Source organism: Verticillium nonalfalfae (assembly GCF_003724135.2).
Source record: "Verticillium nonalfalfae strain VnAa140/NRRL 66861 chromosome Unknown scaffold_86, whole genome shotgun sequence".
Lineage (NCBI taxonomy): Eukaryota > Fungi > Ascomycota > Sordariomycetes > Glomerellales > Plectosphaerellaceae > Verticillium > Verticillium nonalfalfae.
Genome location: NW_021167311.1, coordinates 60798 through 75329, shown reverse-complemented (window position 1 = coordinate 75329; position 14532 = coordinate 60798). Strand labels below are relative to the sequence as shown.

Sequence of the window (14532 nt, the reverse complement as noted above, 5' to 3'; positions counted from 1 at the left end):
GATGCAAGCTGCAAGAGCACATGTCTCACGGCAATATCAAACCACGTACGTTTCTTTTTGACCTCTGGACACGTTTGTGCCCTCGGGATCGGAACCACATGTTTTGAAATGCTGCTGGATCGGTGTCCTTCAGGAAGGCTCGTTTACTGGACGACCAAGTCTCTTGACTGAAGCCACGTTCAACTCACATCGTAGCCTGTCCGTTTTCCGGGGAGGCAAGGCATCTTCTTCGCTGTTCTGGCCAGCCAGAGAAAGCAATGAAAATGCAGAGAGCATTCGCGTCCCCTGGAGGCAGTGATATACCAGGGACACAGTGGAGGCGATCATATGCAAGCATAGAGGACAACCTCCGAGCAAAGGCAAAAATTGAGATAAATCTAGTGATGTCCCTTGGGACAACCATCAGAGATTAATCTTGATGAGAACCTGCAGATGCATCAGTGATCAAGCCCACCAGAAATGGCCAAAAGCAAGGAGGAAGTGAGCCTCACAGATACTACACTTGATCTGCAAAATTAATGTCAGCATAACTCCCAAGAGACCGAAGAGAGTGAGAAGCTAGGTACCTAAGCCAAAAGGCAAAGAGAGCTAAGGAGGAAAGAAGGAACGTTAACCCAAGTCGACGCCTGGCTTGTCGATATTTGAAGGCTGTTGGAAAGCGGTGTAGGGGAGTGCAATCAGTAAACCTGGCAGAACCTGGCCAATGAGAGTGATGAGCATCAACCTGAATGGTGCAGCGAATGGTGGTGGGGGACGCCAGCTGGCGGGACTGGCGGCAGGACCGATGGCAGCCAAAATCTCATGAGGATCGTCAGGGAGAATGGTTCCTGCCTCCTTCGGTTTCTGCGGTGAGCAAGTCTCCTCCCATCTGCCAAGTCCACTTCTTGTCCCCGGTTGCCTGTCATGCCTTCAAGACAGCATACAACAGTCTTAGCCTTCAGCTCCGCATCGGTGACACCCAGTGGCTAGGCAGTGCTCATTGCTTTTGCATGACGAACAACATGCTCGTCTCAATTGTCGATGCAATGCGTGAGCACGCTTGGAAGTCTCGGCCAAATACGCACGTTTGAAGCTACTTGATTTGGTCGTTGTGATCCCAGCACACTGGCCACACGCAATTCTGGCAGACCAGTGTGATATGACACCATTCGCTCCGGGGACGACCCTGGTCTGTCTTGCTTGCCCGCCGGGCTGTCTCAACCCTCGCCACCCTCGACCACCCAGACTGGCCAGACTGGCCAGCGAGTAGGCTAGCGAGCAATAAGGCACAGCTTAAGCAAGGTGAACTGCAACGTCTCTCCCTGACAGAATCAGACATTACAATGGCGCCTGCTCTTCCATCCCTTGGGAGAGGCGTGGGGTTGCATTTTCAGTGAACACAAACGTTATCACGACATCGATCTAGCCATCCTCTGTCGTTCCGACACCCGCTATTGGATCGGTACAGCAGCTAACTCCGGGAACACGACGGCGAGCGGGTTGCAACCCAATTGCGAGCCCGGGCCGATCAGCGGGAAATCCACGCTGCAGGGTCTTTTTTTCTCCGTCACGGCACAAAGGTCAGCTGCCTGCTGACTAGGACGACATCAGCGAGCCGATTGCCACCATGCGGTAACACAACTCGAGAGACACCCATTTGCGGTCGTCGACACGAGCAGCACATGCACAGGACAAAGAAAAGAGGCTCAGGGCCGGTGCGGTACGACAGAGGTACCCGCTGACTTAGCCCGGCAGCCATCATATTGTGTGCTCTGCCGCCTTGGTGCGTGTCTCGGGTACCGTGGAACCGTCGTAGCGCCACAGAAGGGAAGTCTCTTTCGGATTCAGGACGAAGCCCCAAGCACCGCCCAACACGTGAAAACCGCAGACAATGCTGGTAAGGGGGTTCCTCGTGCGCCATCCACTGGCTTTCGACCGCCCATCTCCAGAGGTGTGGGAGAGGAAAAACAAAGGGCAGACCGCTGTGGGCTCGAGACGCAGCCAAAAATGTCTGACAGGACGGCAGGCTGGCTTTAGCCCCAGGCTGTGCGGCGCCGGCATAGTCGACGGTGATCTATATTCAGCACTGTCGAGTCGATGCAACAGCTGACGGCGGAGGCGATGGAGGCGCAGGGAGGCAGGCTGGCAGGCTGGCAGTGGCCCATTCGCTCAGACGTCTCCACGGGTTAGCAGACGACTGGATGGATGATGCCACTTTTCGCTGAGGATCATCATCACCCGCCGCCCATCCATCGTTTCGCTCGTCCGCCACTGAAGGGGGACACCACACCCAGAAATCGCTTGATGGCCATCATGTTTGACGAGGCGGACAGAGTGTCACTCCTCAATCGACACATGCGAGCATCGATGTTGCGTCCATCATCCAGAGGGGAGAACCCGCTCCTCTGGTGTTATTTTCTCCCTCAAAAATGGCCGTTGCTACAGAAGCCAGACGCAAAGGACCTAAAAAGGACGCACGAAATAGAGAGGTGGAGGCGTCTTTTCGTATTAACCGCGGGCCTCTCTCCAGAAATCCTGGCACCTAGCGCGCAGTTGGCTCCCCTTGCACCCCTGTCGACCCCCTTTTGACGGACTAGAGTTGGGGTCTTGGATCTTGGATCTGCCCCTCTTGCCAGGCAATCCTTCGTTGGGCTCAGCCGTGTACCGGGACGCAGGTCAAAGCTGCCAACGGCACTCAGAAGCATAATGCTGCTCTGGTCTACTCCACCGAGTGGAACGAGCAACGTCATTTTCTTGCGTCTCTCTACCGGACTTTGGGGTTCTTAGCAACACGACGACACCCACGCCATCTTTTCTTTTCATCACTCACATCCGCGCGGCCCAGCACTAGAACGCAACAGACAAGCACAAATTCAAGACTTCTCTAGTCACTAGCAACACCCCGGCGTCTCCGAAATCCTGCCCTTTTTTCCCTCTTGTCCCGCGTGTTAGGAGCTTCGTCAGGTTCTCTTGGTACGAATTGACTTGGCGGCCCAGAACACGAACAAGATAGCGAGCGACCAAGCAAGGACGTTTCAACTTGACACTGGCAGGACTAGATTGCCTAGCAAGACCTCCTCCCGGCATCAACGCACGTCCGTTGCCGTTATACTCACTCCCCCTTGCTTGCCTTCCCTGGTGCTAACTTGTGTCGCTCTCAGCCACGAACCCCAACCGGCCACCCCCCGGCAACCTCGAGGTCCTCCACTCACGGGCTTCTTTCCTTGTCCGATCCACCTTCTCCACGCAGGGCATCGCCCGACAGACGGAACAGAAAGCAGAGCCCAGGGGCTCCGCCTGTTGAGGTCTGACATCCTTTTCTTCTCACAGAACGCTAGCCTGCCTGCAGGAAAACAGCGTAACGGCTAGAGATTCCCATCCGCCGCAGAAGAACTGCCCACTCTTGTCCCCCCAGCCGGCCCAAAGGCCCCTCCCCTCCGACTCGAGTCTCGCCCCGACCTCTCCTCTACGCTCCGAACATACTTCACCTAGCACCTCCCGCCTGTTTTCCGACACAGCAGGTGCTCGCTATCCTCGTCTTGTCTGTAAGCATCGGCTCGTGACGCTGCGCTTCTTCAGGTCCAAGGTCCCATACCAAAGCCTCAAGGACATCCAGCAAAGCTTCGCAGCCAGCTTGCCCAGTATGACGTCGAGTAAGTTCTCGGTTTCTCGTGCCTCTCGTGCCACCAAGTCGACCCTCTATTCTCTCTCTTCTCCTTTCAAATCCTCTTCCAATCTATCCGATGTAATATCCTCGACGCCTTCCACGCCTCCTTCGCACAAGCGGTATTCGATCTCGACCTCGTCCGATCACACCAAGGCCAGCAGTGGGCAAGAAAGTGCCGAGAACTCGCCTCCAGATCCACCGAAACGTCGTTCGACGCACGAATCTAATCTACATCAGCCGCTGCCGCCGCCCAGACTGCCAGAGCAAGAGCAAGGACAAACGCAGCCCAGGGACAGGTCCAATGAGGAGAAGCCGGGACTGCCTGCTGAAGCCAGTGTCCTGTCCGACTTCCATGTTGGGCCGCGGACTGGACCTCAGGATGTTCGACGACTCCGTCATGATGCTCCAGCAGCAGCATTGTCCGAATCAGATGACGAAGACCGTGTGATCAGGCTTCCCGCAAGTCCCACGAAAACCGACGAAGGCTTTCCGTTCGAACAGCAAACGCTGAAAAGCACCAATGGAACACCTCCTGCCCAGACAAAACCCCAGACGCAACCACAGCAGACACAGTCGTCTGCTGCGAGTACAGAACCACAAGACAAGCCAGTGCTTCGTCCTATGCCTCGGAAATCAAGAACTTGGGCCGGCCGTTTGTCCGTGTTTCTACCGTCACTCATACTCCCTTCTACAGACCAATCACCTACATCCTCTAGCGGTGTTCACCGCAAGCCGGTGCCCGACATTTCTCCCGTCGACAGCGCTCATTCACAGCACCATAATCCGGGCTTGCGCTCATCCCAGACCTTCGACCTGGGATTTACCTCGTCCACATCAGCCGACTTAACGTTGCGACACCCAAGCACCATCCCACATCCCACAACAGCGCCTCCCCCGGTACCATCTCAGCACCCTCACGATGCACCAATACCCGCCTCTCTGCCCCAAAGTCAGTCTCTCCCCCTCAGAGAGGCTCCTACGTCGGCGGTCAGAGCTCCTTCACAAAACCGCCTACGCAAGGAAAGAAGGCAATCACCACCAACATTGGCACCGCCCTTGCCTCCTCAAGAGGCCCCTCCTCTACCCCCAGATGCCGGTCAATTTCCCGGCAAACTGCAGAAAGATGCTCCCGAAAACAGGAGGAGAAGCAACTCGGTTCAGCAAAGTCGAAAGTCCAGCTTTCCCATGCTTGGTGTACAAGCAAGGGCCACTTCACCAGCGCCCGATTCCAGGGGCAGGAGTTCCTCTGCTCAACCTCCCGGCACGAGGATTGTGTCGGGACAGACCTCTGTCAACAGCCAGAGCCCAGGGCGCGAGGAAAAGCGTGGCAGGCTGCGACGTAGTTGGCTGCCAGGAGGCCGCTCTCGCTCTAACTCTGCAGATCTGGGAGCAGGCCAAGCCTCGCAAGCATGGATGCTGGGAGATGATACTGTGGGCGATTACAAGACTGGGTTCCTGCTGAATGGAGAGAAGGTAACAGCATATCTTACGCGGGATGTCTTCGTTTGCTGACTGGATGGGCTAGGTACCCGAGCTTTGGAACGAATCTGGAGCTGTTTATGTTTACCTCTTTCCTCCAGGTGCTGGTATAGGACCATCATTCAAAGTCCCTATCTACGCTATCAGCTCCTCTCAGGTGTTCAACGACTTGATTCAGTCTGAAATGGGCCCTGGAGGGACCAGAAGCCGAGCCAGGAGCTTTTCGGGCAGGGACAGCTTGACGGCCGACGATGCGCTTTCACGAAGATACTCGCCGCCGTCGCCCTCGGCGGACGGCGAGGATGGCGCTAGCGACCTTCGCCTCTTCCTTCCTGGTGCCGCAGTGCCTCCCGATAACGCCCAAGTGGCTGCAGCTGGACAGCCCCAGCCGCAACGTGGCGATTTTGATCGCCTCATCGCGATTCGCAACCTATTCGCCTTCCTCACGGGACAGCCACTCGTGGCAACCAAGGCCAACCCTACGACCTTCACCGCCTTCCTCCAGATTTCGAACCTTCTTCTGGAGTTTGGCTTCACCAATCTTGATGGATCGAGCTTCGGTGACGCCGTCGACATGAGCTTCAGTTTTTTCAACTCGCAGTTGGCACTTTCCGATGTGAGACATAGCCGGGAGAAGACACTAGAGGCGCTCATCCTCGGCGAGCGCATGCGATCGATGGAGCTCTACAGTGAGGCTTTCGCTCACGCAGTCGGCAAGTATACGCCCATCCTCGAGCTCAAGTCGCCCTTGTTTGATCAGCTCTCGCCCCAAACACGACAGAAGCTTGAGCGGGCTCACCTGGACCTTGTCAACCGCCAGCATAACATCAATGGGAGACTCGAGCAGTTTGACTTCCCCTCGCTCTTTTCTGGCATTGCCAACTCGACCTCTATTGCCGAAGTCAAAAGCGTTCGGTTCAAGCAGTGGCGCCAATCCTTCAACAAGATGCGGACATTTGTGCTCGCCTACTACAAGTCCAATTTCGGCAACTGGCCACCCAAGGCCAGCAGCAAGAAGAACCCGTTCTCCGAGAGCGGCCTCAACCGTTTGGTGCTCAAGGCACTATACTCGGACATGTGTGCCTTGTATGATCTACTCGTCGACCGTGAAGACTTGACGCCGCGCGTCATCGACGGGGGTCCTGATGACGATTCTACGAGCGACAACCCAGTAGCTGCGGCCCTCCGCAAGGTCCTCACAGAGTTCGACGCTTCGACACCTCCCGTGCTGCCACCGATTCCCTTCGACATTCCTCAGATCCCTTCTATGCGCGCTATTCTCGAAACATACGACCAGAAGCCGGCCAAAGAACAGGCACGCATCGACAAGCGCATCAAGGAGCACGAGCTCATCCTCGTTTTGCACAAGGCTTACAACTACGACACAAACACTCTGCAGGTTCCTTTTCTAAGAGCGTTCAAGGATTTCGAGAATCACGAGGCTCGCGGAAAGAATGCTGCCGATCTGGCCGATCAGCGTATCGGCTACTGGCTATTCCTCTACGTGGTGATTCAATCGCTACCAATGCTTGTGATTGACGCACCGGGCCTGCAGTACACCGAGGGAGTTGAGTATTTCCTCTGCGAACCGCCGATGGGCAACCCCCCTTGGCTCGAGGATGCGCAGGTGCGCAAGATGTGGTACGAGGTGTCGGGAGGTGCTGGCTACGTCGAGCTTTCGGCAGATTCGGTCATGTTCAGCGTGGAAGCCATCTACCATCGCTCTCATTGTTGGGCTGCCGCCAAGAACTGGGAGGGCCTGGATGGTCCCGACATGGCCGCGCCCACAGAGCCAGTCATGTCTCCCCTGGCCCCGCCGCCCATGTTCATGGAACACGAAGGTGGACCGCTCGGTACTCCGCCAGCTATTGAGTCGACGCCCCCTCCGGCCTCGCCCAAATACGTCGGCAGCCGGCGAACGGCGTCTCCTGGTCGCGCGCTGGCCTCGCGCAATTCGGCTTATCGCTCGAGCATCGCCATTGGCTTGGAGCCCGTCCCGATGATGGAGGGCCTGCCGGGCGATCGCAGCTCGCGCATTCCCAGTCTCGCCAACAGCAGCGTTGTCTCGCTGGGCCAATACCCGGCCTCCTCTGGCGGCCTGCCACGCAACCCCTCAGTCACGAACCTCCTCGGGCAGCAGCAGCAACAACAGGACTCGCCCACTCAGTCGACCATGACCTTTGATGACATTCTCGGTGGTTCGCAGCCGAAGACTAAGAAAAAGAAGGGCAAGTTCTTCTAAGGTGGGGGGAGTATTTGGAACTCCCCACCGTTCTATGCCTTGATGACACAGCACGGAAAAGCTCGCATGTCCTCGAGGACATACTCTGTACATACCACGAACAGCATCTTGTGATTTTGTGTCCATGTTCTCCTTTTCTTCTTTATGGATTGTTCCTACCATTGCCCTCGCGCATCATTGCGAGCACGACATTGCGATAAAAAAATCAATAGCACATATGGACGGGGGGTAATCTGAAGATCAGGCTGATAGACAAGGTCTAGCGTATGGAAAGGAGTAGTGATGGAGAAGGTAGTAAGAAGCAACTCTACTGCACATTTGAAGCATGAACACGGACCTCACAGTCCCACCATATACTTGTCGTGAATCAGGTTCAAGTGAGGGTGTAGATGGTTGTCGACATGCGGCCTTGATGTCACATCACAGGCTCATGCGCACAAGGCCCCTGGTCCTCATCGGCTAAGGGTCTACCTGGCACTACAGGCCAGCAACGCCGAACGATGAGCCAGGCTGTTGCGGCGTGCCTGGCTCTCTCGGTGCCCGCCAGTCGACAACCACTCCGATGCCGTGTGTGCTCTGGCACCTGGTTGCTCCGTACACACTGCTCACTCGCTTGCCACCTTGCCTTGGCTGACCCGAAACGGGTGGCCCTCCGGGTTCTGCGCCTGGTGGGCGCACGGCATGTTCAATTCGCCTTTCAATTCGCCTCTTTCCCCCGTTTCGACGGATTGCAATGGTCTTGACGAGGGGGTAGACTGGCGTTCGCGGCCTCTTGCTTTGTTTTGATGTCGAGGCTTGTCGAGAAATGACTGTCTCCTCGAGATCCATAGACCATCAAGGTCCCTTCATTTAAGCTGCAAGCGGCTCACAGCGCACAAGTCACCACAAGAATGCCGCGCACGGTTCGGATTCGAACGGCACTGTGATTAATCTAATCGATCAGTTGCTATCCTAGGTGTATGCGGTGACCTATGTACAGTGCCTCATGACCGTGACCGCGTCCGTAACCGTGACCGTGACCCAAACCGTGACCGTGACCCCAATCGAACCGTACCGTGTCATCCCGCCCGCCGGCATCCTGCCAATCGCGGTTCCAGTGTCCGTCCGTCCATTGTGGATGTGCTCTCTACCCTAGTTGTGCCATGCCGAATCCCTCGCCTTGATCCAAAGTCGTTCTTTTGGCTCGGCTCGGTTTGGCGTGTGACCCTCGACCATAATTATCATCCTGGCGCATTACTTCGTCGTCGGGCGACGGTGACCAGGACGCTGCATCTGAGGAAGCCGCACGTGGCTCGTTCTTCGCCGCCAAATCGTCTCGTTTTGTGCTCCCTAGCGCTCGCTTTCTTTATCCCTTTCCGTCCACCCACGCGTGTTCTGGTGGCTGTTTTTAGCCCGGTGTGTGCGTGTATGAAGAGCAATCCGTGTACTCCGAATCCCCGTGTAGCAGCAGGTCGTAGATGCTATATCCGTGTACCTCCTCAGCCCCATGTTTGTTCTCCATGATACAAATAGCTTGTTTGCTGTGAAAAGCATGTGTTCAGCCGACAATGCTCGTTTTCGGCATGAGCCGAAGAAGGATTTCCAGATTTCCCTTTGAACAAATCGACGCGAATCGTCAAAACAGTACAATCACCTCATGAAACAGGACATCATTTCCTCCAGCCCACGTTCCATATAACGTGAGCTATGTCCCTGGCAGTGTTGACCGTATCAACAACACGGCCGATGATGCCTTCGTTGGAACCAGATTCGCCTTCTTCGTACGGCATAAACATGCCGGACGGCGTGCGACGCATGCCCGCTGGCTCCGCATTCAGACTGCCCGTGGACGGCGTCCGTTGCAGAGCACCCTCGTCGGCAGCCGGAGATTGCCAACCGCCCCGGGGACTGAGCAATTCCTCCATAGCAGCGTCTTCATCGTCATCGTCTTCGATGAAGAATCGTCCCGAGGATTTCGCAGGTCGCAGAGTCTCCTGAGAGGAAGACTGTGAGATGGGTCCACGGTAGATGCCTGTACTGTGCTTCATGGCTGTCTCGACAGGCTCAGGCGTATCCTCGCGGTACTTCAACGTAGTCGACGGAAGCATGGCGATCGTCTTGCCCTCGGACTGGGTCGTCGTCTTCTTCTTCTTGGACTGCCGCCTCGCGATGGGAACGCGCTTTTTCGTCTTGCTCCGCTTCATCATGATGGCGTCTTCATCCGAGTCACTGTGGTCGTAACGATCGCTGTACATGGCTTCGTCTTCGTCCTCCTCTCCCTTGATTTCTACGGCAATGCATTGTTCAACTTGCTCGTTGAAGTGAATGTGTTTCCTCTCGACACTCGGCGATGCAATGCCAGATGAGGAGACAGATGGGGCGAGACTGCTAGCTGTATCTCTGCTGAGTCGACGGGACGAGAAGGGAAACGCGACATAGTCGGTGGTCGAGGCGCGCTCAAGCGTAGGCCGAGAAAGGCGTCTGCCGCCGCTCGAGCTCTCCTGGGCCTGAACTGCAGCGGCCGCCGTCTTCACCAGTGACGAGGCGGAGAGAGACCTCTGCAGCATGACCTCGGACATGCTCCGCTTTTTCAGAATGGGCTTCTTGTGGATGAACGAGTTGTTCTTGGTCAGAATGCCGCTGTTCTGACTCGAGGTGATGGGTGCAAAGTTGTTATGGCCAGTCTGCAGAGGACCGTACAACCACGTAACGTCGCAGTCTTTGAGCCTGGAATCGGTTAGCTGGGATTGAGGTTGACCCAGTAGGGGTGAGTGACGAACCAGTTGAGGGCTTCGGGCGATACGGTCCGCAAATTGTTCTTGGCCTTCATCCAGGTTCTCCACGACGCGTTCTCTAGGCGGGCGCTGTTGCTGTACTCGGAACGCCGAGACACAACGTACTTCCACGACGACCAAATGTCTTCCTCCCTCCAGTTGTGCGAAAGATAATCGACATGTCTTGTCGGTTGTACCCTGACAGCTGTGTCATCTTCGGCACGGTCAACTTCGAGGACGAATTCTGGAGACCCTGGCCTCGAGGTGTTGCCAGAGTTGTCGTTCTCGTTTTCAGCCGGCGATACGGTGTAAGAGTCGCCAGTTCTTGGGCTCATGGGTGGCTCAAGGTCCTCCGGGTCGTAGAAGTTGGTGGCAGAGTAATGCGGTAGGACAAAATGGTCGTCGGGGTGTACTGGTATCGGGCACGCATCGTCGCAGTCAGACGCTAATGACAGGTTGCTCGCAGGGGTCGACGCATAGGACAAGTCGGTCGATTCCGTCGACGCAAATTGCGGCGACGAAGGCGCAGATGATGGAGCCGAGTCCGGGTAGATCTTGGGATGCGAGTAGCTGCTGTCGGTCTTGCGGCTGTCGGCGGCGGAGTGCGAGGGGAATGACGACGTCTGATTTGTGTTGAATTTGGGTTGTGAGTGTGATCGGCGTAATGATGATGTTGAGAAGTAGGAATTCTCGTCCGAGGAGAGAACGACAGCCATGATGGCGGCCAGGTGTTGTGTAAGTGAGAGTGGGATCCTCGCAGTGACGTCAATGCTAATGCTACAGCTCAGCGAGCAAGAGCTACAGCCGTGAAGGCGAACTTGTCGTTCGCGAGTGTCGTAGTCGCCGTTGGTTGAGGTGGCGGGACAGATGTTGGACAGATCAAGAATAACGGGATGTTCGGATTCGAATAGCAGTGACTGACTCTCCAAGTAGGGGGGCGGAACGTCGGTGGTCGAGGCGGTGACCAAGATGGGGGGATTTCGTGGGGTATCAAATTGTTGGGGAAGCAAGGAGAGGAAGCAGCGCTAGCTAGCCTGCAGCCAAAGAGGCGATTAGCAAGGGGCGATACTTCAGCGGTCTTGCGCGACGATCGTGTAGACAAGCGATGGGCAGCCGGTGACGCCAAAGAGCAGTGAGAGAAGGGTGACACAAGAGTGAAGGAACAAGGCGATAAAATAGAGTTGATCAGGACGCAGCCATAACGGACGAAAGGGGGGGGGGAACAACACGAGGAGAACAGGAGCTCGGTGGTAGCGGCAGCAGCTTCTAGGCAAGCAGAGGCTGGCCCGCAGACCAGAGCCGGTAGATCCTCTTCTCGGCGAGCAGCGAGCTTGCCCAGGTGTGATGGTGTAAGTGTGGTGGTGGTGTTGGTATTGGTAGTGGTATTGGTACCGTGGTGGTAGTGGGAATGGCGTACAGTGCAGGGCGGGATGGAATTGTGGGTGGGAGGGTGGACGGATGGACGATGGAGGGTGCAGAGTGTGCAGAGGTTACAAGGAGGGGGTGGAGCAAAGACCACACCGGTGCAGAAGCGCAGCGTAAGGCGAATGCACCTGGCGGTCGATGCTGTATGCAATGCAAGTGTGAAGACACTGCAGCAGCGACTTGCAGGCTTGCAGACTGACCGACCGACCGAGGGCAGCAATCGAACATTGCCTTGTGGAGTGCAGCGATGCAGGGGGGGGCCGGATAACCGAAGCGTTCCAGGCGAGAGGCAGAAGACCTTGGATCGCCGCTTGACTTTGTAGCCGATAACAGGACCGGACAGGTTGGTCCTGGCCGCGCTCCGGCTTTGGGCAGATGGTGATTGATGGTCGAGGCCACTGACAATGGGAGAAGGAGTACGCCAGAGAGGAAAAGGAGCAAGAGGGTGTCGCAGGGGATGCTGGTGGTGAGGCATGCCATGCATGCGATGAAGGGCTACAAAGGAACACACGCACACACACACACAGAAAGAGAGAGAGAGAAAAGAAGGAGCATGATGATGCAGCCGCTGATAACGTACCTCGTGGGATTTGATGTCGCGTTGTTGTGGTCACAGGAGGGAGAGTGGAGTGTGCGGGATTCGAAAACCGACGAGGCGACGACTACGGAGACATTGCTGATGGGTGAAGCGTGACGCGGTGATTCGTGTGGTGAATTGATTGAATTGGTAGGTTTTGGGTTGGACTCGTGATTCCCGACCCCGACTGTTGTTCGTAGAATGTCCGAATCTGCTGTGTAGGCAATACGGTCGCACCTGGTGGGCTGGATCCGAGCCTGCGTCTGATTTCGATTCCGGAGCCGTCAAGCCGCGTCGAGGCGCGTTTGGGTGCGATGGGAGCGATGCGTTGCAGATAGATGAGTGTGTGTTTGTTGTCGGTGGTCGTGAGGGTGTATGTAGCGTAGTGGTGGGATCAGGGACGAAGAAACAGCCAGAGCAAGCAGTAGTAGACGAGGAGGAAGGGGGTAAAAGAAAAAGAGACCAATGCTTTCTCTGCACCTGACTGATGATTGTGCGTGTGACTGACAGGCAAGACTAGACTGGACTGGACCTGACGAAGGAGGCGATTATCAGTCAGGTCGTGGTTCGGGGCAGGGCAGGGATCATCAACGACGATGCCGGGACGTGACGGTGTTGGTTTGGTCCTTGGGACCTTTTTTCCTGGGACCTTGTCCTGGAACCTTTTCCTGGGTCCTCTGGGTTCCTTAGGGGGGGAGGGGGCTCTGGAAACCTGGGAGGGAGGAAAACGGGACAGGGGGTTCTGAGGGAGTGGGGTGGGGGAGGGGGGGAAAAGAAGCAGAGAATTTACAGGGCCACGGCAGGCCTCGACTCCGGGGGGGACGAGGGCGGGGGCCCGGGGGTGGCAGGAGAGACCAAGGCGACGTGGGAGGCGACGCTTACGACTGGACTGGCGCTGGCGCTGGCTCGTCTGAGTGGTTGGAGCCTGGATACTGTGGGGGAGCCTAGGGATAAAATGGGTACCTGGTACAAGTACCTCGAGCAATGCGAAAGTTTCTGCTGAAGTGAGGTGCCCCGGGATGTCTTCCTGGGATTTCCTTGGGGTTCGTGATACCTGTGAACTCCCTGCGATTCTGGGGTTCAAGACACGAGGTGGAACGAATAGACGTAGCCGATGGCTTGTGTGGCTTGGACGTCCAGCCGACGACGCTTTCCGTAGGTAGTCGGCCCCATGCACACCACCATGACTTGTTTCCCCCTCGAATTTGCATCATGGCCCATGCCTTCTGCCTTCTGCCTCATGCCTCATGCCCGTGCCTGTGCCTGTGCCCCATGCCTCGGCATTCTTCCTGCTGGGCCGTCGGGGATTGTTTCTTGTTCATGACATGTCTTGCATTCATGGGGTTTTTTCCCCCTCTCTTAAACCCATCAAAGTACATGTACTCCCCTCTTGACCCGAGTGGCTTTCCTTTGCGGACGAGATAGGGGGATCAAGAATAGAGCCACACGATGCACCCAGGTGAATTTCCTACTTTTGCCTCAATCCACGCCGTGTCATCCACCGGATCGTCTCCCCGAGGGTCAAGGTAGTCGAAAATGAGCGCCCGTGGTTGGGTGCTGCCCCTGGTCACTTGCTCGCATCGTCGCTTCCATCTCTTGACGGTCCCATCCTTGGCGCGAGGTCGAGACTTTGTCCCCGCCTTGGTGCGAGTATCTCCACACATAGCTGTGGCGCCACAGCGACCTCGGCGCCACAGGAATGAAAGTATTTCGCTAACACCATACCTCATGCCCATGCTGTCTGGCGCGATTCGTCTGGGCCTCTCGACCTTACGTTTTCGTTCCAGTGCAGGCTCCCTTCCCCCCCCTCCCCCCTCCCCCCGGTGCCTCGGATGTGGTGATCTCGCCTTGCCTCACCTGGGCCTGTCGACCTACCTTACCGAGCTACCTACCCAGCCCAACGCATCGACAGCATCCGTCCGAGCTTGGCCCCAAACCAACCCTCTCACCTCGCTGCCCAATGTCCACAGCAATCAAAGGAAATCAAATATATGTTTGGCATGGGCTCGCAACCACGCCAGGGTCGCCGTGGGGTAAAGGGAAATCGCATTGTTCCCACTGTGTCATCTCCAGGTGAATATGGCATATCCCATGCTGGTTCGTACTGGCCTGCTGGTCCCGTCCTGATTTGGCCCGAGCATCTCAAGCCAAACTTGTTAGCTCGATCCACTCCGGCTACAGTACTCCACACGCCTTGCTCCTCCTTGTCTTCCTCCGCCTCCTTCGTCGGCTGAAGCAGGAGAAGAAACCATGGCTGATGCAATCGCACTCATCAACCGCCGCTACAGGGCAAACGACCAACGATGGAAGGCAGAGAGAGAGAGAGAGAGAAATACTCCGACATATCCCGCGAGCGACCCAACCAACCTGTTGCCGTGCGGCTTATCTGGTCAACGCACCCATTAGCCTA

The 14532-nt window shown here is 56.4% G+C and overlaps 2 protein-coding genes across 2 annotated transcripts; one reads left to right on the top strand and one right to left on the bottom strand.

Moving 5' to 3' along the window:
- Positions 1 to 3622: 3622 nt before the first annotated feature.
- Positions 3623 to 7367, top strand: D7B24_009023 (uncharacterized protein; the record flags this gene model as incomplete). Its single annotated transcript, XM_028643101.1, has 2 exons — positions 3623 to 5119; positions 5172 to 7367. The coding sequence occupies 2 exons, from the start codon at positions 3623 to 3625 to the stop codon at positions 7365 to 7367; spliced, it is 3693 nt and encodes a 1230-aa protein (XP_028493236.1).
- A 1649-nt stretch (positions 7368 to 9016) lies between these two features.
- D7B24_009022 (uncharacterized protein) lies at positions 9017 to 10836 on the bottom strand (the record flags this gene model as incomplete). The annotated part of the gene is made up of 2 exons (XM_028643100.1): positions 9017 to 10073; positions 10127 to 10836. 2 exons carry the CDS (start codon positions 10834 to 10836, stop codon positions 9017 to 9019), a joined length of 1767 nt encoding a protein of 588 aa, XP_028493235.1.
- Between the last annotated feature and the right edge of the window lie 3696 nt (positions 10837 to 14532).